The sequence below is a fragment of the Nelusetta ayraudi genome, unplaced genomic scaffold, assembly GCF_046127955.1.
Source record: "Nelusetta ayraudi isolate G7.1 ecotype Tasmania unplaced genomic scaffold, CSIRO-AGI_Nayr_v1 ptg000083l, whole genome shotgun sequence".
Classification (NCBI taxonomy): Eukaryota; Metazoa; Chordata; class Actinopteri; order Tetraodontiformes; family Monacanthidae; genus Nelusetta; species Nelusetta ayraudi.
This window is the reverse complement of record NW_027466133.1, coordinates 1,346,707-1,372,303: the sequence shown is the minus strand read 5'-3', so window position 1 is coordinate 1,372,303 and position 25,597 is coordinate 1,346,707. Positions and strand designations below refer to the sequence as shown.

General features: G+C 48.9%; 2 protein-coding genes across 3 annotated transcripts in view; one reads left to right on the top strand and one right to left on the bottom strand.

The window, feature by feature from the left end:
• The first annotated feature begins 8,028 nt into the window (after positions 1 to 8,028).
• Positions 8,029 to 13,867, top strand: gdnfa (glial cell derived neurotrophic factor a). 2 transcript variants are annotated; one of them, XM_076044867.1, is made up of 3 exons: positions 8,029 to 8,811; positions 9,694 to 9,936; positions 12,780 to 13,867. In XM_076044867.1, the coding sequence occupies exons 2-3, from the start codon at positions 9,720 to 9,722 to the stop codon at positions 13,322 to 13,324; spliced, it is 762 nt and encodes a 253-aa protein (XP_075900982.1). In that variant the 5' UTR covers positions 8,029 to 8,811; positions 9,694 to 9,719; the 3' UTR covers positions 13,325 to 13,867. The 2 variants fall into 2 exon arrangements, with proteins under 2 accessions (XP_075900982.1, XP_075900983.1); XM_076044868.1 differs by lacking the exons at positions 8,029 to 8,811; positions 9,694 to 9,936 and adding an exon at positions 10,805 to 12,296.
• Positions 13,868 to 16,314: 2,447 nt separating this feature from the next.
• wdr70 (WD repeat domain 70) overlaps positions 16,315 to 25,597 on the bottom strand; it is a 35,604-nt gene continuing 26,321 nt past the window's right edge. Inside the window, exons 15-18 of the mRNA XM_076044886.1 lie at positions 25,378 to 25,457; positions 22,531 to 22,647; positions 19,574 to 19,736; positions 16,315 to 18,601 (exon numbers count right to left, since the gene is read on the bottom strand). Of these exons, the coding sequence (XP_075901001.1) occupies positions 18,514 to 18,601; positions 19,574 to 19,736; positions 22,531 to 22,647; positions 25,378 to 25,457 (448 nt within the window). The 3' untranslated portion in view covers positions 16,315 to 18,513. The remainder of the gene's footprint in view (positions 18,602 to 19,573; positions 19,737 to 22,530; positions 22,648 to 25,377; positions 25,458 to 25,597) is intronic.

The window sequence follows — 25,597 nt, the reverse complement described above, 5'->3', positions numbered from 1 at the left end:
TCTCTAGCTCAGTGCGAGTGTTGCCAGAGTTACTGCGATGGGTTTTTCCCCCTTTTCTGCACCGCAGGGCTCCTTGTAAAAGTTTCTACACTGCACATAGAACACACAAGCATGGCTATAGTTGGACCTTCGGTGTTGTTGAAATCATAAAAAGCCTAACCGAGATGAGATAAGATGAGCAACTATGGAAATTATGAATTGAAATAAATTTATTGAAATACATTTTTAGCGTCACTGTTTTATATTAAACAGGACGTTAAACAGAGAGAAGGGGGAAAAGAAAATGCAAACGTGACTTCATTTTCTGCAGTTAAAAAATGTGTTTTTTGGGGAATGTATCAAAACATTGTGACCATGCAGTCATTCCGCAAAAATCAAGCCTCCACTCTTTATATCTATATTTTGTTTGCTTGTTTTCTGGTGCTAAATCACGACGCAAAACACAATACTTAAATAATAATAATTTTGTTAACAAAAAAAATGAAATAATAAAAAAAAACCAATCAAACCTTAATGTAACAATTATTTCATTTAATTTCTGTCATAAATGTATGCTTTGCTGGACATTACAAATGTTTGAAAGAGGGTGTCAATAAGGAGCTCTAAGCTGGAAGAGGTATCAGTTCCCTTTAATGACATAAAAAAAAAAAGTTTTTTTTTTTTTAATTTAAATTAAGCTAATAGTAACTCAGAAATTGTAAAGAACAACAACCGAAGGAACTCATGGACTTTCTTTCTCATTGCTGGATGCAGATGTGGAAACAACAACAAAGTGAATCTTGCATGACAGCGGCTCTATAAAGTTCAGTTCCCAGGGCTGGCATGCAGCGGGACGTTCTTACGTTACTTTCTGCAACATATTTGCAGCAGCGGATTAAATGTGAACTTGGCGAGTGCGACCGCTCCGACACCGGATGGCAACAGCAAAACGGAGCCGCTCTGATCCCGACACATACCAGGCCGGATTAGAACGGAGGACCGGAGCGGAAACAGGATCCGCCCCCTCTGCCTGCCATCGAGCTGCTAACCGCCGCCGCCGCCGGCGGCTGCAACCACCGCCTTCCCACAAACGCATCCCCGACGCTTCTTCCCTCTCCGAATTAGCCCGACCTTGTTTTGCAAGACGCTCGGGGGCGAGTCGACTTGAAGGCCAGGGGTCGCCGTCAAAATAGCAGCGTTTGAATCTGTAAACCGAGCCAGATACATAAAACAAACGGACAACGAGCGGCGCAGCGTGGGAGCCTCTCGTCTTCGCCCCCGGCTGTTTGTTTAGTAACACGGCCGGAGGAGGCGGCGGCGGAAGCCCTTTGAGTGGCGAAATCTGTAAATCCGGGCGCAGGGTTCCGGCGCTGGTTGCAGGCGGCGGCGGCGGCGGTGAGAATCCCACACGTCTCCGATATGGGGGCGGCGGCGGCGCCGACAGCTGCCGAGGGTCAAAGGTCAAAGTCACCGCAGGTAGAAGGAGGCAACTGTCTCAGACCGCGGAGATGCCGTCGCATACTACACACTGGAGACAAACGGCTAAAAATCCGGCGGAAGCTGAGACGAGGTCTTGGTTTTAGGATGCGACTTCATGGTCAGCAAACAAATTGATAGCGACTACGAGTGAAGGGACTGAAATTCTTTGAATTGTAGCGGAAATCTAAGACTGCGGCACTGTCAGAGGTTCTGTTTCAAAGAATTCTTCGCAAAAAAGAAAAAATATTAAAGCCCCGCTGTGCAAGCCATCTAGTGGCAAGAAAGTATATTGCAAACAATGTGCACGGTGGTCCCAGTTTTTCCGCATAAAACGATGAACGTATAACATTGTATTCTTTTTATATAACAAATTTCTCCTAAAGAGAGAGAGCTCTTACACACTGGGGCCTTTAAACCGCTGTGTCATCGTGCTTACGCCGCACAAACTTTTCCACAGCAATAAAGAAGAAGGACCTTGAGATCTCGGTTCCTCGGCTTCATGGAGTCACCGGTCACCGTGGGAGAGAGAGAGCGAGAGTGAGAGAGAGCGAGAGTGAGAGAGAGCGAGAGGGAGAGAGAGAGAGAGAGAGAGAGAGAGAGAGAGAGAGAGAGAGAGAGAGCTTACCCGGCCCGTCTTTGCCCAGGAGGTGATAATTCACCCTTGGCCAATAACAAGCTGCTCACACGGCGTGCATGTGCTGTTGCGACACGCAGCGCCGAGCCTTAAAGAGAGAGAATCCGCGTGGCGGCACCGAGGTGAGCGGAGCAGAGCGGGCCGAAGTTCGCAGGGCAGCGCGTCGCGTTGCATCGCACCGCGACGCAGGCGGGTATAAAAGGACGCGTGCATCTTTAAACGGCTCCCCTTCGACACATTTAGCATCTGAGTCTGAGAGATTTAACCTTCCTCACTTCCTGCCGCCGCTATTTATAACAGTGTCATAGTCCTGCCAGCACTTTGATAGTACCAAGTGAGCTCATTTACACACACACGCACGCACACGCGCACACAAGGGCCAGTGCATATTTTCGGACGGATAAAACCTGCATGGGAGTGACAGCGGAGGCGCTCATTAAAAAAAAAAGAGACACAACAACCTTTGCTGGACGACTTAAATGAATGGAAACGCTGCGGCGGAGGCCAGCAGGACTCGGTTGTTTGGTGTCGTGCCACATCTGATTCGCAGCAGACAGCCTCTAATGGATCACATGAGCGCTGTGCCAATCTGACTACCTGCCTGCCTGCCTGCCTGCGTCCCGACACTCCGTGCCAAGGGTGATGCTGCAGGGAGAGAGGGGTGGGTGGTGGTGGTGGTTGTGGTGTAGAGGGTTGTGTGTGTGTGTGTGTGTGTGTGTGTGTGTGTGGGGGTAGGGGGTGTTGCAGTGGAGGCCAAGGGGGGGCAGCCTCTCTCTTCCTGCCCCCACCAATTGGCCCCCCTGGGTATCAGCTGATCACATTCTGGCAGACCGGCGGATCTGAGCTGCTGTGTCACACAGGAGGCAAAGTCAGGAGGGAGTTTTTCTGTCTGTTTGCTTGTTGGGCTGGTTGCTTGCTTGCTTGCTTGCTTGCTTGCTTGCTTTTGGGTCATTGTGATTATAAAAGTTTCAATTTTTGCCGCTTTTTTCAGGGCTTTATTCTTCGTCCTGGATTCCTCTCAGCTTACAGTATAATTACATGATATAACATAACACGGTGAACTAGCTCTTAACCACCATTAGGAACTTTGGTAAACATGGGGAGAAATATTCAACTTGATATTTAACATGCTGATTATTAAATTGCAAAGTCATTCATGGTCAATTGTCTAAAACTCTTCAGGAAAACAGCATATTTAGTCTTGTGTTTGCAGCCTCCAGCTAATAAAACGCTTTCAGATTTTAGCTGCTGGGAGGGCGGAGCCAGCACTTGGCTGGAGGCTGTTGTCAACAACCTGGGAGAGGAATCAAGACCATATGTGACATCACAAAGGGCTAATGTTCAGAACTAATTCTTTTAGAGAACCAGTGAGGTAAGGCAGGTGAAGGCTCCCGCCTTGAATTTGGTGTTTTAGCTTCCCAGACTTTCTGAATAATTGACATCTTCCAAGGTCCACATTTTTTTTTTTATCGGAAGCCATCAGAACTCAGCCGGCCGTGACACCGTGAAACACGTGGCGGGTCCCTGGATGTCGCAGCCGAGTGATGACAGACTTCTGGCTGCGACGTCAATGAATAATTTGCCTGAACAGTCAAACGGAGCGGAAGACAAGCACGGACTTGAGACGAGGCGTTTACGCGGCTGGCGTTGTACGAGTTTGCGTGTGTTGTCGTTGGGATGAGGCTCATAAATTCTTTGATTAACAGGAACCAGGCACAGCTGGCCGGCGCCTTCTTGGAACTCGTACTGCTGCTGGTGTTGTTGTTGTTGTTGTTGTTGTTGTCCTTGTTTTTGTCGTTGTCACAGGGCTACGAAGGTCTCAGCCAAAATTCCTTTAACTGACTCGATTTGTCCTTGAATAATCGTCACGGTGGCTGGTAAATATTACAGATTTACAGATGTGCTTTCACTTTCTTTTTTTAAACTACCCAGAACCTCCTCTGAAAACGTCACAAACTCATCCGATACAGAATGAGGAGGAAACTACGACGGCTGAAGTGATCGGATCTTTTCCAACGAACCCGTTTGCAGAGCAGAGAAACTGGATGAAATGACGGTCCGGCCTGTTTTGCTGCTGCACCGTTTTCCAAGACGCAGACACGAGGAGCCTTTATAGCACCAGTGAGATCGTCCCTTCAGTTCAGAGCACCTTTATGTCCAGATGATCCCGCAGCGTCTGAGGGTCGAGGGTTCACGACCCGGTCGGTGCCGAATCAAAGCGGCACACTGTGCGAACTGGAGACGTGACCCCGGCGATGGGCTGCGGTCCAGACGATGATGATGATGATGATGATGAATCCTTCTGGGCGTCACTCAACTGTCTGCGAGATGCGCAAGGAGGGTGCAAAAAGGATTTCTAGGGAAACCTCAGAGCACTTAGTGCACCACCGGGCATCAGAAGAGGAAGAAGGCGAATCTGGAGAGGAAGTCCAGGGGGGCGAGCAAAACCGTAGCCGACCTCTCCCATCCTGCTCATGGACTGATTGTGTCTCTTCCCTCGGCTGCGGTCCATCAGGACCAGAACCTCCCGACCCAAAAACTGTTCTCATAAACAGTTCCTGAGTCTCCTCCCTCCCCCACTTGGACAATAAGCATTTCATTAACGCACCTCTCCTGCACACACATTTCTTTTATTTTATTATTACTATTATTTTGTAATTTGTTATTTAGTTCATGAGTAAAGTTAGCTGTTCTTTTTTTTTTTTATATATATACGCCAAAGCAAATTCCTTGTAAGTGTAAAACTAACTTGGCAATAAACGTGCTTCTGATTCTGATTCTGATCTGATGTAACTGGGACGGCACAAATCATAACCGTCACGAATCACAATAACTTCTGCAACAATGGCAGCGCCACCTACCTGCCGCACGTAGGATGGCGAGCTCCGTCCCATGAAAATCAAGCGGTGAATCCCGGCCGCATGCTTAGTCAGTGGGAGCCGGCAGGTGAAGCATGTCCTCCAGGGTCCTGAGTAAATCCCGACCTGGCCCGGGTTCTTCTTCTTCACACACTCGCTCGGCAGCCGTGAACAACACACTTGAACGAATGCAGCGAGCGCCAAATGAATCAGAAGTGGTTCATGTCACCCTTTCAATTCCCTCCGGATTTTCCAAAACTCAAAACTCCACGTCCAAGCCACAGCAATGCTTTTCAAATTTATTTATGGCTGTGGGAGTCTGGAAGAGCATGTCCTCATATATTTTTGTTTTCCTTTTTTCTTTCTCCCAGCCCTGGAACGTGCGTAACAAGTCATGGTATGCCATAATTTTAATGCATGTCACATGCAGCAAAATGTCTTATTGAATCAAGAGGCAAGAAAACGTGATTAAAAGTGGTCGGAAGAGACGCGCGGGAAGGAGACAAGATAGTAAAAACATGTGGGGCATTTGTTTCAAATTCTTCTGTTGATCTTTTTTTGTTGCTTAAACTATTCCAACGATAATCTGAACCAGCTGATTTGGACTGTTAGACAACTATTTTATGCTCTCGTTAATTCTATAATGAGAAAATTCTAAAAGAAAAAAGCAGGACCGCACAGCTGGACCAACACCATCGTCCGTCGCCAAGTTGTTGGTGTTTTTCCTTCTCCGGAACCCCTGGTTGAACTCCAACGCCGAGCTTCTCGTTGCCGCCGGCCACATAAAAGCTTCTGAAGGCTCGGGCCGCTCGTGCGTGAATGACGAGTGTCTTCCTCACTCCCCACACGGCGGTGAGTCGCACCAGCTCACTCCCGTCCCTCAGACAAATTAATATTTATCAGAGTAGCTCCAGTGTTCGGGCCCCCCGCCGCCGCACAGAAGGAACCCTGTCAGATGTTTCTATTCCGGGCCGCCATTATCTTCACAAGTGGCCGGGGGTGCGAGACAGAGGAGGGCTCAGCGAGGACTCCTCCAGGAGACAAGGAGAGCCTCTGTTCTGCTGTTGTGCCTCCTCTCCTCTGACTGACAGGCGGCTGACAGCTCATCGATCGGGAGCGTCCACAGAAAAAAAAAGAGAAAATTGGACAGACTGCATTTATTCCACACGTCCGCGTTGGAAAAATCTCGTGGAGAACATTTAGATATTAAATGAAACTGTGGAAAACCTGGAATGTTATTGGACAGAATCATCCGTCCGTCACCATCAAACAAAAAAAGACAAAGGTTGACATTATGTCATCATCAAGAAAAGTTTTCAGCGCTGCTCTCCGTCCTTCATCCAACTGCAAGGTGGCTTCCAACTCAGATCAAACTGAAGCATTTGGCAGCGAGACTTCTTTTTTTTTTCCACCTCTGTGCCTCTTATTTTCACCTTGTGTCTTAAAGGTTTGCTGATTCGTTGATCACGTGCATGTACGGAAACATTTACCCGCTAATGAATACTTGTTCAGCAATGTTGTACTCGTGTTGTAAGTAACAAGATGTACGACATCGTGCTCATCAAACGTGGTGAGCTGTCGGTGTCTAATAAGTCAAAAAAAGACCAAAACCCAAATAACTCGTGTGGCAGGTAATTAGCCGAGCGACTTATTTTGCTCAAGGCTCCAGATTTGGCAACTAGTGTTCCGAAACGTATCACATCAATGGGTTTTTTTGTCGATGAACTCAAAACAACCCCGGGCTACTACAACCGGCTCTGACTTCAGGTGAATGGGTCTTTCAGTGCATGGCGGCAGCTCAGACAGTTTGATGCGACATGGATGTGGTCGGGATTGTTTATGTAAGAGTCGATTCCTTGACATTCATTAACCTTCCAGAGTTGATGTGAGCCCCCGGGGTTATCGCTGCGTGCAGCGGCAGGAAACAACTCGCGGCACCACGCTGTGCTTTTTTTTCCCAGGACAGCTGAACTTCCCAGTTTTGGCAAACAAAATTGTTTGTAACTCCTGAATCACAGAGAAAAATAAAAACCAGAGAAACTGTGTCAGGAGGCCGATCAGAAGGGTCAGAGTTGAAGTCGACTGCGGGGGTCAAACAACGGCGTCGCCCAGAAATGCAGCTAAAAAGTTGCAAAACAAGCAGCTGTCGGGCTGCAAAACAGCAGCGGAGCCGTGCAAGAACACGACAGGGAGGAATCCATACAATGAGGACTTGGCACCGGACCACGCAGATACAATTTAGCGAATGGGCTTGGCGTGCATGAACGCTCCGGAGGAAAACGTGTATTGACAGGAAGTCTCAGACCTTGAGCAAACACACTGATGATGCCTCGCCGTGAAAAGAGAGCGGCGGAGAGCAGAGAGTCGGAGGATTTCTGCAGCCTTTCACTCAGCGGGGCCGTCATTATCGACGTTTTAACGCGTGAAAATAAAAGCCGCTAAGCCCTCGAATGTTTAGTTTCGGCTGGAGGGAAAGCTGTGGTGCCGTCCCGGAGGAGGAAGAGGAAGAGGAGGCGGCCCGGCTGGCTGCTGTGGCGAGGTGAAAGTGGGGTCGACCTCGACTCGGGCTCACCTTGACGAGCAGAAACCTACTCCCTGCAGCCACCACGAGCACTCAAATATATCTGGAGCGGCACATGTGTCAAAAGAGAAAAGAAATAGTCAACTCACGAGTTGCATTTTTTTTTTAACGCAGCTTTTGGAGGAGGACTTTTTTTTCTTTTTTTTTTTGGCAACTGGACACCGTCGGTGCGCGCGCCGCAGATCAGGTTTGGAGCAGGCATCGCAGCAGATCATCTCCCAATCGCATTCCCGCATACTGAAATCTAATCCGAGGACACCGGGATGTGTGACATAATCCCCAAGACATCTGAAAACTGCGCTCCCTTCCGACCGGGGGGCTGCCGGGGCTTTGCTTTGCGGAGATGTTTGGAGCTCTGCTGCGCACAGTGAGAGGGGGGGCTGGTGGGGGAGGGAAGGGGGGGCACAAAAGGGGGGGGGGGGCGGACACCGACGAGGCAGCGCGTCAGAGCGCCACTCAGCTATAAATCTCTCCAAACGGTCCTGCGCGCACGGCGCGGTGTATCATGCGCAGACGTCCGTCCCGCTCGAGAGTCAGCCGAGACCCCAGTGTGCGAGGACGACGCGTGCGGGAAGGAACATGGAGAACTCAGGCCGCCGTCTGACTTGTTTACCGCGACGAGATCCCGTTCGGTGCCGGCGGCTTTGAAACATCTGAACGCAGCTTTGTGGGATATAATATTTTTTTTCCTTTTCTTAACTTCTGCGGGAGGCGGATTTTTGCGCACCTCTTCCCAGCGCTCCCAGCAGCGGCTACCTCGACCCGCCAGCCTCCTGATGTCTTCATCGGACTCCGCTCACTTTTGAGATGGTGGAACTTTCTCGGATTTCCAGCGTGGAAACGTAGCATCCAATCAATCAGCGGCTGCAAGCTACCGTATCTCACCGCCCCAAGAGACACCCACCCACCCAACCGCCCCTCCAACAATCCCCTCTCCAACCCGAGGGCGCAGCGGCACTCGGCGCGCGCTCCTCGACGCCTCTACCTTTGGACTGTGCTCGTGCCAGAAGGAGTCGGTGCGCGGTTCGGAGGCTGGTTGCACCGGAGAGAGACAGAGAGACAGAGAGACAGAGAGACCCACGCGCACGCACACCTGGTCCGCGGGCGCCTCGAGCTCGCCCTCTTCCTTCCACTCGAGGCGGGAGACTGCGGGGAGGGGAGTTTGGAATTTTGCGCCAGTTCGCGCAGCTCCCGGATACTAAATGAGTCGCGCGTCTTGTGTTTGGATTTACACGCAGACGAGCCGAGCGAGTTCCAGGTCTGCATGGGCCGTGTTTAAGGTGAGTCACAAACGGAGGGAGGGAGGCATCGTTTGGAAACGTCCCACCGGTGCCTTCGAGAGGCGAGTGAATTGTGTTTAAAGGCAGGAAGGCAGGCAGGCAGGCAGGCAGGCGAACGAACGCGCCGCTCGAAGGAAAGTCCAACTTGTTTGGACCGCAGCGTGCGCGTCAAAAAGCCCAGTATTTACCCACACGGCGCTGTTTGGCTTGGCTGTAGACTCAACACGCCGGGGAGACAGACCGGAGTCACGTAAGCTCCGCAAGGATCGCCATCTGGCCGACTCACACCAGTATTTAGCCGACGGTCGCCAGCGCGCGCCTGCATGGCGCACGTTTACAACCTCCGCATTTGGTGTTTGTCTGTCCTTTCTCTTTTTTTTTTTTCTCCCCCCTGTGCGCGAGACGCCCTCGGAGCGCCACGAGCATCAGCAACACTTACAGCCGCGATGTGGTGGAAATAAACAGCTCGTCCAGGGTGTTTGGAGTATTAGAAACGACACTTTTACGCACGTTCCGCCCACGAGCACCACCAGCACCACCAGCACCACCAGCGACCTCTTATGTGATTTGTCTCTACAATTTAGTGACGGAAATGCGACCTTTTAATTTGCCTTGCTTTCGTTTAGAACTTGAGGGGGGGACTGTGTGACACTATGAAAAGCCACTAGCCTGCTGACACCATGACACAGTTATAAACGCGTAGTGAGACACGCCGTTTTACACACAGTGGCCGAAGTGAATTGGAACAGGAGTTGGCCCACATCTCCAACAGCCCCTTCAGAGGGAAAACTACAACAACAACAACAACCGCAAAACTGTCTATTATTTGTATGTTTCTGTGCAACAACCACAAAGCCCTCTCTTCTCTCCTCCCCGCTGCAGCTTTCTTCACAGAAACTGAGTCTAAGATGAAGTTATGGGATGTTCTGGCCACGTGTTTGTTGCTCCTGAGCTCTGTCGCTGCTGCACGGCCCCTCTACCAAAGCGCTCGCCCTGCCAAGAGGACCTACTACCCGGGCGGCTACAGTGATACGACGTCCCTGTCAGCGGAGGACCAAGAGTCGAACTTCCAGCTGGGCGACGACGACCAGCGCGGCCTGCAGGAGGTCTCCATGGAGGACGCATGTAAGACCAGACGCTGATTTGTCTCCTGTTGTAAAAAAAAAAAAAAAAGAAATCACATCAGAGTTTAGAGTTCTTCTGGCTCGGGTGATTTGAGGGGAGCTGTTGACAGCACCGGCTAATTACACCTGGATGTAAGGTGATATGTGGTCGAGTGGAATCCTGCGCTGATAAGAGTTCTTAAAACAGGCTCCTTATCGGAGACAAAGATCTTAATTTATGTTTTATTGCCGCGCTGGTTACATCACTCACATGTCAAAACAAGCCCCGGCAGCGGGGATAAGACAGGGACCACCGGGTCACGCTTCCCCTTTCTGCCTCTCCGTGAGTTTAGGGACCCCCCCCCCCCCCCCATACCCACCCCCCCTCACTGCCCCACCCCCCTCCCCCCCCTCCTGACCTTTACCCGTCTGCTAGAAGTCAGACCGCCGCGGCCGTGGCCTCCCGACAGTTCAGGGCCAAGCAGCCCTCGCAGGAATTTCCAGAGGAGTGGCTGCTGCGCCGCGGAAGCCGCGGGCCCGGAAAGTTTGAGGAGTCCGACGAGAGTCCTGTGTTTATGTTCCGGGGGCCGACGGCGACGGTGGGCAGGAATTTGTAATTGTTTAGATCCGCGTGACACTCTGTCATCCTCAAGCCAGGAGGCGGGCACGGCCGAGAACTAGATAAGGAATGGAACATTGGGAGCTTCATCCTCCATACGGTCGGCGGTGACATCACCGGCCCGGCTCTGTAAACGCAGGACAATTAACTGAGCGCTAATAATGGAAATGACAGCAGCGGACCCGGGAAGGGGCAGGTCATTCTCTCTTTTATGATCGGGTTTTCCTGTAAGGATTAAAAATGACAGCAGCCAAAAAAAAGATACGATTATTTCTCTCTGGATTTTGGGCATAAAACTTTGTGCTTAACGCTACAGAGTGATGATGATGCTTCTGTGGAACAGGTGCACAAGACCATATTTGAACATTGAACTATGAAAAAGTCCAGCGTGGTAAAGTGCTTATTAGCCCTGCTTCGTTTTTTCAACCCCTGTCTCATTTCCTTACAACGTTCTCGCCATGTGCAGCAGCGTCCAAAGCTTCTTGCACCACGTCATCTGCATAAAACAACATTTTTGAAACTGCCATGAAAAGACCGAGACACTTTTGACACAGACGACACAAATGCAACGTTGCAAAACCTGACCGAGGCGGGGAGCTCCCTGCTGAGAGCGAGCAACGCAAAGCAGCAAGGCTTTGCGACCCTCGGCGCCGCTCACAGGGCCGCACGGGCCGCTGCTGCGCATCCTGTAAACCAAACGCGCAGTAGAAGTCGTGCAAAATCAAAAGAGGAGGTGTGTCCAAACAAATTCACCTTGGCCCACCTGATACGCCGGTGGGAAACCCAATCAGCTGTGCCAGTCGGAGGCCGGATCAGGTGACCGGCGCTCTGCCAGGGGGAAGGTGTAAGAGGGGAGAGATGGGTGACAGCGCCGCCTGCCAAGCTTTACTCTACTTCCCCCCCACCCGCCCGCCCGGGATTCTTCACACACACTTCACGCACATGCACACTACAAGCAACAGGACGACGCACACACAGTTAGTCACACCGGCGCAGGTTGTGCGATCAGACTTGGACAAGTTGATTTATCTCGCAACAATCTGTCTCTGCGATCTCCGCTCCAGAGGCCCGCAGGCATCTGGTGCAGGAGAGAGAGACTCGCTCGCTAATAGAATCAACTTGTAACCCAGGACGGACAGACAGGACGGACGGGCCGTGGACACTGGGAGGCCGTGCGCACGGCGGCAGATGGCCCCAGAGCTGGCGCACACGTCCGCTTTGAGCGAGCGGCGGCGTCTGATTTCATTTCATTTTTTTGGCCGCTGAGGCCTCGTCGACCCTGCGATGCAACGGCGAAATCTCTTATGGCGTAATAAGCCGGCAGCGGCATGCAAAGACAAACCAGGTCACACACACGCAGAGGGAGACTCGTGGCTTGAGGCGGCGAACGCAGCGGCGTTATCAGCAACAAGTGCAGCGCTCCCGCTTTGCTTTTGCTCTCTCCTCGAACCGTTGACGCCCTCTGATCTTCAGCCTCTGACTCATCCCCCAGCCGCCGTGTTGGAACCGACACTGCGGCACGGCACCTGCACGTCCATACGAACAGCTCTGGACTGCTCGCCGCATTCCTCCACCTGAGACCAATCAATAAGTCCACACGCACCCTGCTCCGCACATTTCAGCCGTATTTATGGACATTGTCTGTGTCAGCACATGAGTTCCTTCTTTCTTTCTCTCTTTCTCTATATCTCTCTCTCTCCCCCCTGGACATTTTGGACTGTGGATGTCCTGGCTGAACATCTACCGCATGAGGAGTCGGCAACGTATATCATTCTTTTTTTTTTTTTTTTTTTTACAACAACTCAGGTCAACCTTCTGAGTCTTTATCTCAGGAACTTCACTTTCACAACTTCAAAAAAAGAGCTCACACACCTCAATACTAAAAACAAACAAAAAAAAGGTTACAGCTCTAAGGCTGTTTCATACATAGGAGGACTTCCAAAGAGTATAAAGATTTCTTGTGGCAGATGGTCTCATCTTTGTGCTACACTAAAGCTAAATAGCAACCAGCTGCATCATTTCAGTGAATAACAGTTAATGTATTCATCAGTTCAGTTCAGTATCAATACAGTCCTTATCTTAAAGGGAAAGTGACAGTCACTTTTCACCAACCAGTGATTCATCTGTTCTTTTCTTATTCACTATAAGCACTAAACAACAGATTTCCATGTTGTTGATTGGTTTGTGTCCTTACTTCCGATCTCACGACACACCTTAACCGACTCTCTCCTCTGTGTGTCTGCCAGACGACGCCACGGGTCCCTATCCGGAGCAGTTTGACGACGTGATGGATTTTATTGAGGCCACCATCGGCAGGCTGAGGAGATCGTCGGAGCCCCGGGAGAGCACCAGAGCCCAGAGGAGAGCGGCGGCAAACGGGGGGGCGGGGAAGGGACACGGCGGCAGCAGCGAGCGGAGACGCAGCAAAGGGCGGGCGGGAGGCCGAGGAGGTAAAGGAGGGCGGGGCGAGAAGACGCGGGAGCGGCTGGCGGTGCAGACGCGAGGCTGCCTGCTGAAGGAGGTCCACCTCAACGTGACAGACCTGGGACTGGGCTACCAGACCAAGGAGGAGATGATCTTCCGCTACTGCAGCGGGCCATGCGCAGAGGCAGAGACAAACTACGACAAGATCCTGAACAACCTCACGCACAACAGGAAGCTGAACAAGGACACGCCCTCCCGCACTTGCTGCAGGCCCATCGCCTTCGATGACGACCTGTCCTTTCTGGACGACAACGTGGTGTACCACACGCTGAAGAAGCACTCAGCCAGGAAGTGCGGTTGCGTCTGACGGCGACGACGCCTCAACAAGGATCTTGGACATCGGATCAGATTCTGGAGCATTTTTTTTCGGGACTTAAAAGGGAAAAGGCGAGTTTTTACAAATGTAAAGGTCAAATGTGGAATTTATGGTCTAATTTTCGAGACGGTAAACGAAGGAGGAGCCTCCTGTGTGACAGCGGTAACATTGGAGAGGCCTGAGAGAAGCTGGGACGCGCAGAAGGAACACTCACTCGGCCCGCGAGCAGTATTGGACGAGCATGATGCAAAGTTTGAGGCGTCTCCTGATTTGGAGGGGAAAAAAGATTTATTTAAAGATCATTTACTGTTACACCTCCAGTTTTTGGGAAATGACGGAGAACGGAGGAAATTTTGAGGTGACTTCTTTCTTTCTTTCTTGGAGAACTTTCCGTGAAACACAAGTTTGCTTCCAAGAAAGCGACAGTCTGGATGGTGATTTCATTTTCAAAGCCGAGCGTCGCACCGGAGCTCAGCGAAAACCTTTCGGCTCACGGATTATCCACATGAAATCCAATATATATATATATATATATATATATATATATATATATATACATATATATATATACATATATATATATGTATATATATGTATATATGTATATATATATATATGTATATATATATATGTATATATATGTATATATATATATATATGTATATATATATATATATGTATATATATATATATATATACATGTATACGTGTGTGTAAGAGATATATTTATTAAGATGGATTTAACTTATTATTATTTATTTCAATCCATTTTTCAAAAGAAATTGTCTTTTTTTTTCCTTATTTATTTAAAACAAATAAGCTTTTTTTTGCGACGGACGGTGCCAAAGTGGAGCATTTTTCAGTCAAGCAAAGTGTAAAACAGGAGGGGCGGGTGGGGTTGTCGAGAAATGCTTTAAACCCACCCAATTCTCGCGATACTCTTTTGCTCCTCAGAGATTCCAGACTTTCACGTCACCACGTCATCGCTAGCGACGGTCGTAGGAATGTGGAGAGACACAGAGGAGGGGGACCAACGGAGAGCATTCGGTGGGACATAGTGCCTCAATCCCATCTCACACTTTTACTCCGCCCACTTAGGCCCGCCCAACATTTTCGCGTTCACATTTAGGCGCAGGGAGGTTCCGATTTTTTTTGTGCGTATAAACGCGTCGAGTGGTGCGTCGGGGCTGAATAGTCTGGCGGCACGCTTCAAACACAGGGCGAAGGGTCATTTGCCAGAATGCCTTCTGAATCTACGGCGACCAAATGCATCTATTTTTCCGTTCCATAATGACTTGCTACAACCACAGGTGGAGTTCAACATTGTTCCAATGGAATTATGGGCGTCTTTGTTGACACAGTCCAAACTTTAGGTTAACATTAGCCGGCATTAACTGTTCATTTACGTGACTTGTGACGTGTGCATGAGAGTCCCACAATTTTTGGGGTTTCATTTCTTTATGAGCATTTTTAACGCTGCAATTCTACGCAATGATTTAGGAAAGGGAGTAATCTTTGAAAATCTACCTTGCAGCTGAAGGAGAACAGAGCACATTTTCAAGAGTAAAGGCGTAAACTGTTTGTAAAGGGGTTTCCCATTTCATAGGTGGGCGGGGGGGTGGGGGGGGTTAAACACTGGCCCTTGTGACTCAGTGCCAAGGGGCAGGGACAAAAAAAAAAAAAAAACGAGACATAGGATCAGGCCTATACTTTTCACCCCCAATGTCACCATACTGTGACAAGAGCAATTGCGGAATGATTGATTCGAAAACAGATTTGTTGTCACCGTTTTCAATGCCGGTTTAAGTCTGATTGACTTAAACACTCAAGGTCCAGATACATAACAAACACATCCCTTATTAAAAAAAAAAAGGCAGCGGCTCAGCGGGACTGGTTGCCTTCAGACAACCATCCTCTGAAGGGGAAGTGTCCACAATGCCCGCCTCTCCAAAATGTATGACTTTTGAGTAGCAGTGCACATCCCAAAGTTCTGGGAATGCCTATGTCTGTCTCCGATTTGATGGACGGGTCTTAAGTCACTGAAAGGGGGATTAGAAAATGATCCCCCTCACATGAGTCTTAACCAAAAACCCCAGCTAACATCGGCATTTCAGCGAAGGTAATTGAAGATGCATCCAGCGACTGTCATCGACATATTTCAAGATTAGACTTGGGGACAAAAGAGCCTGTTTTGGGAATTACGGTGGGGAAGCTCTGCGTCTTTTGGTTGTTTTTTTTTTTCTGTCCTGACACATGCAAGAACTCGCTTGGCCGTGTTCATTTCTGAGCAGCGCAAGAAATATGCATCCATGAAAAAGACGAAGGGCCCGCTGAGACCCTGCGAGGAGGTTCTCTTTGAGCGGAACAAAGGGAGCCGTCGGGAAGGTCTTGACGTTAGCACGGATTAGGGACCAAGGTATCTGTGCCCACCCAGCAGCGAGCCGGCGAGCCAGCTTTACTGTGTAATCCGCCTGCACACAGAACAAATCCACGGCATCAAGCTGAATTTAGGCCAAACACTACACAAAAGGGGGGGAAGTGGAGGAGAAGGAGGCGGAGGAAAAAAAACACAACCTCTAGCTTTTATCACAGCATACCTCATCAATTGGATCATCTCCCCCCTTTAACAACAACTGATTTGCGTGTAAGCCTTTCCAGATGAGAATGTGCAGTTAGGAGATTTCCCAGAAACACCCCCTTCCACCCACCCCGAGTGCCTCCGGGGCTACTCTTCGATACCATAGGTTAATGTATGTCGACTGTGACCACGCCCTTCCATCCCCTCCACTCGACGCTCAATCCGCTCCACAGTTCCTGACGCAAAGCGAAAGGTAGGGATGCAAAGGACGCCTCCGTGTGGAACACCTGCAGAAAAGTTTGGATTTTGTTGTTTTGTTTTGTTGTTTTTTTTTTTTTTTAACTCTCCTTGTCATAATGACTCCTCTGTGAAAGAAGAAGAAAAAAATACCTGTCATGTCGTCTCATTTTGTTTTCGTGTTACAGAACCAAAGCGCTCAGCAAACTTTATTTTTGTACAATATTCATTTTATAACTTTTTACAGAATTAAACTTGTTTCTATCAAAAAAATGTCTCTGTGTGTTCCACCCCGTCAGGATGGCACGGACGTGTTTAGACAATCGAGGGCCAGGATTCAGATTGGATGGACGGCTGCGGGGATAGTTTGACGTTCCCAATCCTCGCTTGGCATCGAGCAGTAAACCAAACTGTTGAATGCCGTTGCGCTTGAAATCAAAGTGCAGAGAAATTTTTCCATTACAGAAAAACGTGTGTAAATGTAGATGAGAATAGCGAGTGATTAGTCTGAGGCCAAGGCGTGTGTAACATAAGGCTGAGGTGCATTATTATAAAGAAGCAAGTCTTTTCAGGTACCAGGTTAATTTACTTTGATGGTGCCGCAAATATGTTGCCCTGGTTAAAAATGTAAATTTTCAAATTTTGTCTTTGAAAGTGGTTGAAATTGCTTTCGGGTGAAGACGTAATTGGTGCCCGTTAGTTTGACCGATCGAGAAAAACCTTTGCTGCCAACCATGGCCATTAGTGGCTTAAGAGTCAGACAGATACTTTAAACACCGGAGCAAAACACATCCAAGAGGTTTAATTAATGCAGGGACCAAAGGGGGGAAAAAGAACCCGCCATGCTGCAATTAAGCTACTCAAATCTTTCGTTTCGCATGTGGAAACACTAAGGACACTGATGCCATTAATACCTCTTTAAAGGTGAGGAGAGAAAAGTAAGTTAAAAAAAAAAAAAAAAAAAGTTTGGTTTGGAAATTTGGATGACAGAAAAGAGAGAAAGATTTAGGACCCGGACAATCTTTCTTCCAGGTTGATCTGCTTTTATATTCCTGTGGTTGTTTTTGGTGGAACCAACTGTCAAACAGACCCATTCCCTGAAATCTATGTTCCCACATGGTATTGTTTTAGTTCCGCCCCTACACAGTGGTTCTTCAGTTGTGAAGTGCACTTACTCATTCCTCACTGCTGCTATTATGAATTCAATCATCAATCTTTTCCTCTCAAGAAACAAATTTCCTATCAACTCTCCCTTTTGATCTCTCATAGAAAAAAACTAAACAAAACCAACCAACCAAACAAACAAAAAAAACAGTCACACCATATTTCTCATCCTGGGGAGTCTTTGCGCTGTTTTATGGCACCAGGATGGTTTCCAACACACTCAACTGTCTGCCTACAGCTTTGGTACGTGAGGAATTTCAAATTGGCATCCAGTTTGAAACACTTTAACGATTTAATTTCCAAAGCAAGGGCAGCATTATTTGTACAGCATCAATTTGTAAACAAAGTTGATTTATGGGAGCGACACAGCCAAACAAGACATTGGGGGCATTAAAACAGCGTGTAGTTGACCACGCGTCATGAAAAATAAGCTGTTTAAGGGCGAGAGGGGGGAAACCTCAGGTTCATCATGATCTTCAATATGTGGCTACGCTCTCTTTCTTGTGAAAGAGAGAGCGTGCGTTCCGCAGCATTGGCGAGGGCCGAGCACACTGTATATCTGCAAGTCTGAGTCAGCGCCTCGTAAAGAACGGAACGTCTTTGATCAGCTGCTGCCAACAAACCCGTCGAGCTGCATCGCCGAGGAGTGAAAATCAAAATTACAAGAGAGTTGAATCGCATCCAGAGAAACTGTACGACTTGAAGAAAAAAAAAAAAACTTTTCTAATGAGTAAGTTTTCTGTTGTAAAACATAAAAAAAAACACAATGGCAGAATTTTTTTTTTTTGTTCTTATAAACTCAGCTCTTCATAGCTGGTGAACCCGAGCAGAAAAAAAACTAAATCTGGAGGCAATTTATGAGGCATCAGCTGACTGTGGACAAGTGGGAGACGCTAGAAAGAAAAAAAAAAATAAAATGTAAGAAATAATCCAGACAGACACTAACGCAAGTTTTTTTTAAAAAGAAATATAAACCAAAACGACATTATATTGTCCCCAGCAAGTGAAAATGTCTCAATCTGCACGCGTGACATGCAAAAAGACACAGAAACACCAGCAGGTCTGTACAACTGACAGGTTTCACTGACACTGCAGTGCTCCAGCAGCCAATGGGTGTTCTGGGACTGATCCAGAGAATTTGTGGTTGGTTGGCCGCACGTCCACTCTGTCGGCGATTGGTCCATAAAACAGCAGAAGAGCATCAAATTTTGCGTTTCTTCCACTCGGGTTCCTTCTCAGCCTCCTCATCCTCCTCTGAATCCTCTGCAAACATGGGCACCGGCTGCGTCCTGACAGAAAAAAAAAGAGAAAAAAAGCGCAATGATTTAACAACTTTAATTTGCGGCGAAGGAACACAACACGTTTTGGCGCCTCAGACGTGTTGTTCTATGTCAACGAGGCGAGCCGAGAAAGCTGCAGGAAGCTTCGGCCGCAGCGGCGGAGAGAAATTCAACGTTACTCTGTGGGGGCGATGACCGCAGCGCCACATGTTGGCAATTCATCACAAGTGCATCTGAAATCATCCGTGCTGATCTGGCTGAGAGATTTCATCCAGGCTGATACTAAATCCAAAGCTGCCTGTGGCTGTCGTGATCCCCCAAAGTGTGCAACTTTACCCAAAAGCTGATATGCAGGTAACCAATCTGAGGTTTCACAGACGAAAGATCTAAGGTCTACTGATGTTGTAAGCTCGCCTACCTTTGTTTCTTAAGATGTACGGACCTTAGAATAACTTTAATCAAGCAGCTTACTGTCTCTCCTCAGGCGGCAGCTGTGTCTGATGACGATGAACACACTCCATCTTTACTCTACACTGGATCTTTGGACTAAAACTAGAGCTTAAATAGCCATTTTGAGTCAAACTTGGTCAGGTGTCGGTTAGGTGTGCAGCCACTAACCGACACCACACAAACACTGTTTTTTTTTTTCTGCTAATGGTTGGTGTCTCTTTCACCCATCCCCCACCACAAGGGTGTTATTCTCTCTGTCCGTGAAACCCCAGAAAGGTTACACTGATTAGAAAATGTCACCGGAGCCCGCATCCACAAAGTGGTGAGTGGTAATTAGGTGGTATATCCCTTTAAATATTCACAGGTGACACCAGACGGCGGAAACCCAAGCGCCTGCACACTATGGCGCTCGCCTTACGCCGCCAGCTAATGAGCGCAAAAAACATCAAAGGCGGGCCGTTAAGCCGGGCAGGGCGTCAATTATTCACGCCTTGCGACAGACAGACAAAAGGGGGCGGGGTCTCTGCTCACATCTTGTAGGCCGGGGCCACCCAGTACGGGTCCTCGGAGGCCGCCTTGGCGTGGCGCAGGATGGCCTCGCGCGGGTTGCTGTCGTCCGTCTTGTCCAGGGCGATGTTCTTGACGATGAAGGACGACAGGGTGCCGCCGTGGGCCGCCACTCGTCCTCCGCGACCTGCGGGCGAGACGCAGGTGAGGACCGAGGTGCAACAACAATAACAACAACAACAACAGGAGTCCAACGTCAGTCCGGTTAGAATAATTCTAAAAAACATTCTCGTCGTGAGGGTAAAAATATATATATATATACACACACTACCAGTCAAGTTATTTTACACTTTTATTGTTTACTACATAATTCCATGTGTATTCATACATAGTTTGATGCCTTCAGTGAGAAACTGCAATGTCAATAGTCATGAGAATGAAAGAAAAGACACTAAATTCACAGGGTGTGCCCAAACTTTTGACTGGTGGTGTATATGCACGTGAAGTCGACTTAGCAAAACTCTGTGTATGCACAACTGTGGCGCGTCCAAACCTGGTGACAACTACATGGAGAACAACAACAAGGGAGTAAAATGCAGCGAAATGCAATGCCGCGAAGCTACAGCAAAGCATAGAGTACTTACGTGTTGCCTGCTGAGCGAGGACCGTTGCTGCCTCCTTCTAGCATTCGCGGCTTCACGCTCGGTGCTTTATTTACAAGGATGTGACTGCAAATTACATCTTTGACGACTTCGCGAAAGGCAGAGTCCAAATATCCTGTCACGAGCCACGACGGCCTCAAATCCTGCGAATTATCTTTGATCTTTGGAGAGACTTTCCAGCTCCGTCTAGCCGAAGACAAACTATTTTTGTTCCGATGTTTGAGTCGACGCGACGTGACGGAGCTTTCTGGGGCTTTAAACGCTCTCAGGCAGAAGTATTATGTTGGTCTTAAAAGACAAAGGTAGATTCTGCTGCTGTCTGCCAGCAGCCAGAGTGTTTTTACTCTTGAAAGGCACCTCTTTCTCTTCCCCCTGTGCTGCTGCTGCTGCTGCTGCTGCTGCTGCTGCTGCTTGGAAGCACCGAGCCAAAGCAACCACCAAACGTCAGCTTGCACTTACGCAAAAGTCAGTCGACACCAGGGATAAACAATCCAAAAGCGGGCCGTCATCCAAAAAAACAAAACACTGGAGTGCCGCTAGACTTTAGTTTTACCGATTTGAAAAAAACACAAAACAAATAAAACTTGTAAAAATAAAAACTCAAGAGACTGCGAAATCAAATAAAATTCCCAAATCCAAAACTGTTCATGTTATTTAAGTGTTTCAATAAATCCCGCCAAGGACGACTTCCTTTCACTTCAACTCTGCAGTCGTCCAATTCTAAAATGTGATTCTGATGTCTTGCATACGAGACGCCCGCCAACACTGTTTTATTTCAACGAGACCAGAAGTCCTTTTTTTTTTTTTTTTTTTGGATCGTTACTTCTGCTATCTGCTCCTCTGTCAGATTCTGTTGTCTCTGAGCCCAGATCAGTGGTTTTGCAGTTTGGCCTGTTTCTCTATTGTTATGACTGTTGTCATGGTATCTACGCTAGATATTGATATACCTGCGGTCTGAGGTGATAGTCGTCCTGTTGTTTTTCAAGAAAGGCTGCCAGAGAGAGAGAGAGAGGAGGGACGGAGGGAGCGACTCGTCCTCTGACCAGCAGTCGTGCTTCAGGCTAATCTCTGAATGCGACCGGAGGAGTGACGCAAAATAAAACGAAAAACTCTCACGCAAATAAAAGCCTCTCGCACGCAGCGTGCGTGAAAGCACGAAAGACTGAACGATGTTGCATAATAAATGACATGTTAACCCAATGACGATAATAGACTGGACGCCTCCCAGCGCTAATGAGCATCTGGAGGCCACGACTGATGGGGTTGCTGTTGTAAATTAGGCCTAATTTGTTGTTTTGTGGGACTTTCTAGAGATCCGTCTTTCTTTTCTGGGTCTTCTTTATGTTTTGTAACATCTCCCGACCCATTAAATTCACTGCGAGTACACAATTTGGAGGGATTAAGTGAGTTTAAGTGGGAGACTAAAAATCAAAACAAAACATCGTAACGAGCCAGCTGGAGAAGAGAGGAACAGGAACTGGGGTCTGGCACCTCGAAATGGAGCAGAAGGCAGACTGCTTTGAAGGCCGTTTCACTGCATAGGTGGGCAGTGTTGCACGAATCAAAGGTGAAAAAATGAAAAAAAAAATCATGATGGACCAAATAAGAGAGAGTTGTTAAAACGTTTGAGGCACCAGCATGGTTGGTAGAATTCCAATCTGAGCTGGGCGGCTCTCAGAATACCGACACAAATACTGCTGAACTGGACATTTGTCTAAAGCAGTAGCTGCTGTTCCATCACAGTCCTTCGCAAAATAAAAGTGATATATATTTTTTTTTAATTTCGACAAAGTACAATTGCGATTTGCAGGTGTGTCCGTTGAATGGTGTGAAGCACATAAGCCTCTTCCTCCGTCCAAACACACTCGAAATTTTCACTTCAAGCGAACTGGTCACGCGACCCCGTATGTCACGTCTGGTGATGCGTAGATGCAACCTCAAGAGAGCGTAAAAACCTGTCAGCCATATTTGAGAGGTTTTTCAAAGTTTCCATGATCAGTTTTTTATTGCAACATTTAGCCAATTCTAGGGGTAATGGAAACGCAGCTGATGTGTATCTGACATTGTGTTAACACGTTTATGTTTAAGGTGAATGCTGTGCGTCTCCACCCCTGGGAATTTGACCTCAAACTGTTTCAGGTTGGTTTTTATTCCATCTTGTTGTTTTTACTGCCGCCTTAAATTGCGTTGGTTTCACTTTCCTGCACACGGCACCCTGAGAACCAAGGTTACAAGCGCGTGACTCAGGGCTCTGCACCTATAAAAAGCAACGGGGAGACCCTGGCGGCGGTGGAGGGATTAAAGGAACAGGCACTCTACCTGGTCCCGACACCGGCGGCTCGGGTTTGTGGGATCTCTTGGGGTCCAGACGGTCTTTCTCCAGCTGCTTCCTGGTGCTGCGCTGCCGGGCCTCTCGGAACATGGGCAGGGCGTGAGCTGTGGGCACACCGAGTCAAACGAGGAGAGTCAGTCACAATGCTGAGGTCGTGCATCTGATGCTGAGGTCTTCATATGTGCACAGGTGCACAAGATGAGCCCACATGTTGGCAAAATGATTGTTCACAATCTGCAATAACCTTTATGCAAAAAGTGCAAAATCTCTTTTCATGCATTACTACTACTACTGCTGTTGCTGCTGCTGGTACTACTACAGCTACAACTACTACTACTATTACTGCTTCTGCAAGTGCCACTACTAGTACTACTACTACTGCCACTACTACTACTACTACTATTACTGCTGCTGCTGCTGCTGCTACTACAACTACTACTACTATTACTACTACTTCTGCTGCTGCTGCTACTACTGATGCTGCTACAACTACTACTGCCACTACTACTATTACTGCTACTGCTGCTACAACTACTACTACTACTACTGCTGCTGCTGCTACTACTGATGCTGCTACAACTACTACTGCCACTACTACTATTACTGCTACTGCTGCTACAACTACTACTACTACTACTACTGCTGCTGCTGCTACTACTGATGCTGCTACAACTACTACTGCCACTACTACTATTACTACTACAGCTACTACTACTGCTGCTACTACTGATGCTGCTACAACTACTACTGCCACTACAACTATTACTACTACTACTGCTGCTGTTGCTGCTACTACTACTACTACTACTACTACTACAACACCCAGCAGAAGCACCGAGCACCTGTTGACCCCTGCAGCGCTCTTCCTCATGTGAACCCTCTCCCGCTCGGCAAACAATCACTTTGCTGCTCATCACACTTTGCTGAACACTATCACAATAAAAGCCCCCTCCCAAATACTCCTCCCCTCCCCCGACACATTCATCCGCACCTCGGTCCCCCCGCCACCCCGGTTTTAGGTCCACGGGTTCAAGAGTGAAAGTGTGCATGCAGCGCGAGAGAGTCAAGGTGCATGAGACGGTGTGTGACGGTGTGTGTCTGTGTGTGTGTGTGTGTGTGTGTGTGTGTGTGTGTGTGTGTGTGTGTGTGTGTGTGTGTGTGTGTGTGTAAAAGCCAGTGTTGGCTCTGCTCTTATCCACAGAGGTCACAAAGAGACACTTTAGCTGCGAGCGAGATAAAGTGATTTTCCATTCAGGAGCCGCTGGCCGTTAATTCTCCCCCCTGCACGCTACATTAAGCAAAAAGGTTACTGTTAACAGATTCCCCTCGCTTTTCTCAATGGGCCATCACCGGCTTCCTGCCCCCTCCACTTTTTCCAGCGCCGGGACATCATCACACCTTGTTGCCGTGGCGATGACATCACATGATGAGGCGGTCAGCGGCAGCCGCTTACGGCAGTTCGGCTCTCCGAGGGGTCATGGTCAAGTACAGGCTGTGGGGTTGGTGTGACCACGCAGCAAGGGGGTGGCGACCTCGTGTGCTGCTGATATGACGGGATGACAGGTCGAGTGGCGACCACTTTGTTTGTTTGTGTGTGTGTGTGTGTGTGTGTGCGTGCGTGCGTGCGTGCGTGCGTGCGTGTGTCCGTGCGTTCGCGTTCGTGCGATCACGCCGGCCGAGGCGGGAGAGGCAGCTGTGTGCGGCGTGATCGGGCCCGCGTGGCCGCCGTGTGGCCACCACGTGGGCGACGGCGCCCTCGTCCACAACAAACTCCATCAGCTAATGTGGCGTCCACTCAACCACCATCGCCACCGACGTGTCATGAGACGAAGGAGCGAGATGATTTTCTCTGATGCTAAAGGAGACAACTTGACACACTCGTTCTTCATATTTGATGAGGAGGAGGAGGAGTAAGAGGAAGAAAAGGAGGAGAAGGAGGGGGAGGAGGAGTAAGAGAAAGAGAAAGAAGAAGAGGAAGAGGAGAAGGAGAGAGAGGAGCAAGAGTAAGATGAAGAAGAGGAGGAGGAGGAGGAAGGGAAGAGGAAGAGGTGGAGGAGGAGGAAGAAGAAGAGGCAGAGGAGGAGGAAGAGGAGCAAGAGGAAGAAAAAGAGGAAGAAAAGAGAGAGGAGGAAGAAGAAGAGGCAGAGGAGGAGGAAGAGGAGCAAGAAGAAGAAAAAGAAGAGGAAGAGGAAGAAGAGGCAGAGGAGGAGCAAGAGGAAGAAGAAGAGGAAGAGGAAGAGGCAGTGGAGGAGGAAGAGGAGCAAGAGGAAGAAGAAGAGGGGAGGAGGAAGAGGAAGAGGCAGTGGAGGAGGAAGAGGAGCAAGAGGAAGAAGAAGAGGAAGAGGAGGATGGGAGGAAGAAGAGTAAGAAGAAGAGGAGGAAAAGGAGTAAGAAGAAGAGGAAGAGGAAGAGGAAGAAGAGGAGGAAAAGGAGTAAGAAGAAGAAGAGGACGGGAGGAGGAAGAGGAAGAAGAGGAGGAGGAAAAGGAGTAAGAAGAAGATGAAGAGGAGGCGGCCCCTTTTACTGAGACTCTTCTGTAGGGCTGGTGGTGGTTTTGACGGCTTCGCCGGCCGACTCGGCACCTCGTCGTGTGAAAGGAGCTCCGAGTGCGGACAGTTGAGAGGCTCAAGGTGGATTAAAGTGGGAGCGCGGCGCTCCGACCACTTCAATAACCGCTCGCTGGTTGAAAGGGCGAAGCGTGAGGCGACACGCCCGCCCGCTGCCCGCCCACCCACCCGCGAATCAACTCCACAATGCCGCTAAGTGGCGGCGCTCCAGTCGGCCGCAAAAGTGCGCACGCTAGCCGAGCGTGTTCCCGAGCGCCAGTGACCTACGTGTGATGATGTAATCCTGCGTCAGGGCCTCCGCGTGCTTCTCCTTCCGCTTGCTCTTCACCACGCACAGCATGGCCCCCCTGCGCGAGATAGAAAAGTCAGCGGTCAGCCACTTTTTTTCCTCTCATTGGAAGAGAAAAAAAACCCTGCTATTTATGTTTCTGTCTGAACCAGGGCTGAAAACCTGCGGTAGCGACCCGACGCTCAGAGGCCGTCTCCG

Coding starts and splice junctions, on each gene's coding strand:
- gdnfa (XM_076044867.1), top strand. CDS start 9,720: ATGAAGTTATGGGATGTTCTGGCCACGTGTTTGTTGCTCCTGAGCTCT. Junction 9,937..12,779: donor GGTCTCCATGGAGGACGCAT/GTAAGACCAGAC, acceptor TGTGTCTGCCAG/ACGACGCCACGGGTCCCTAT.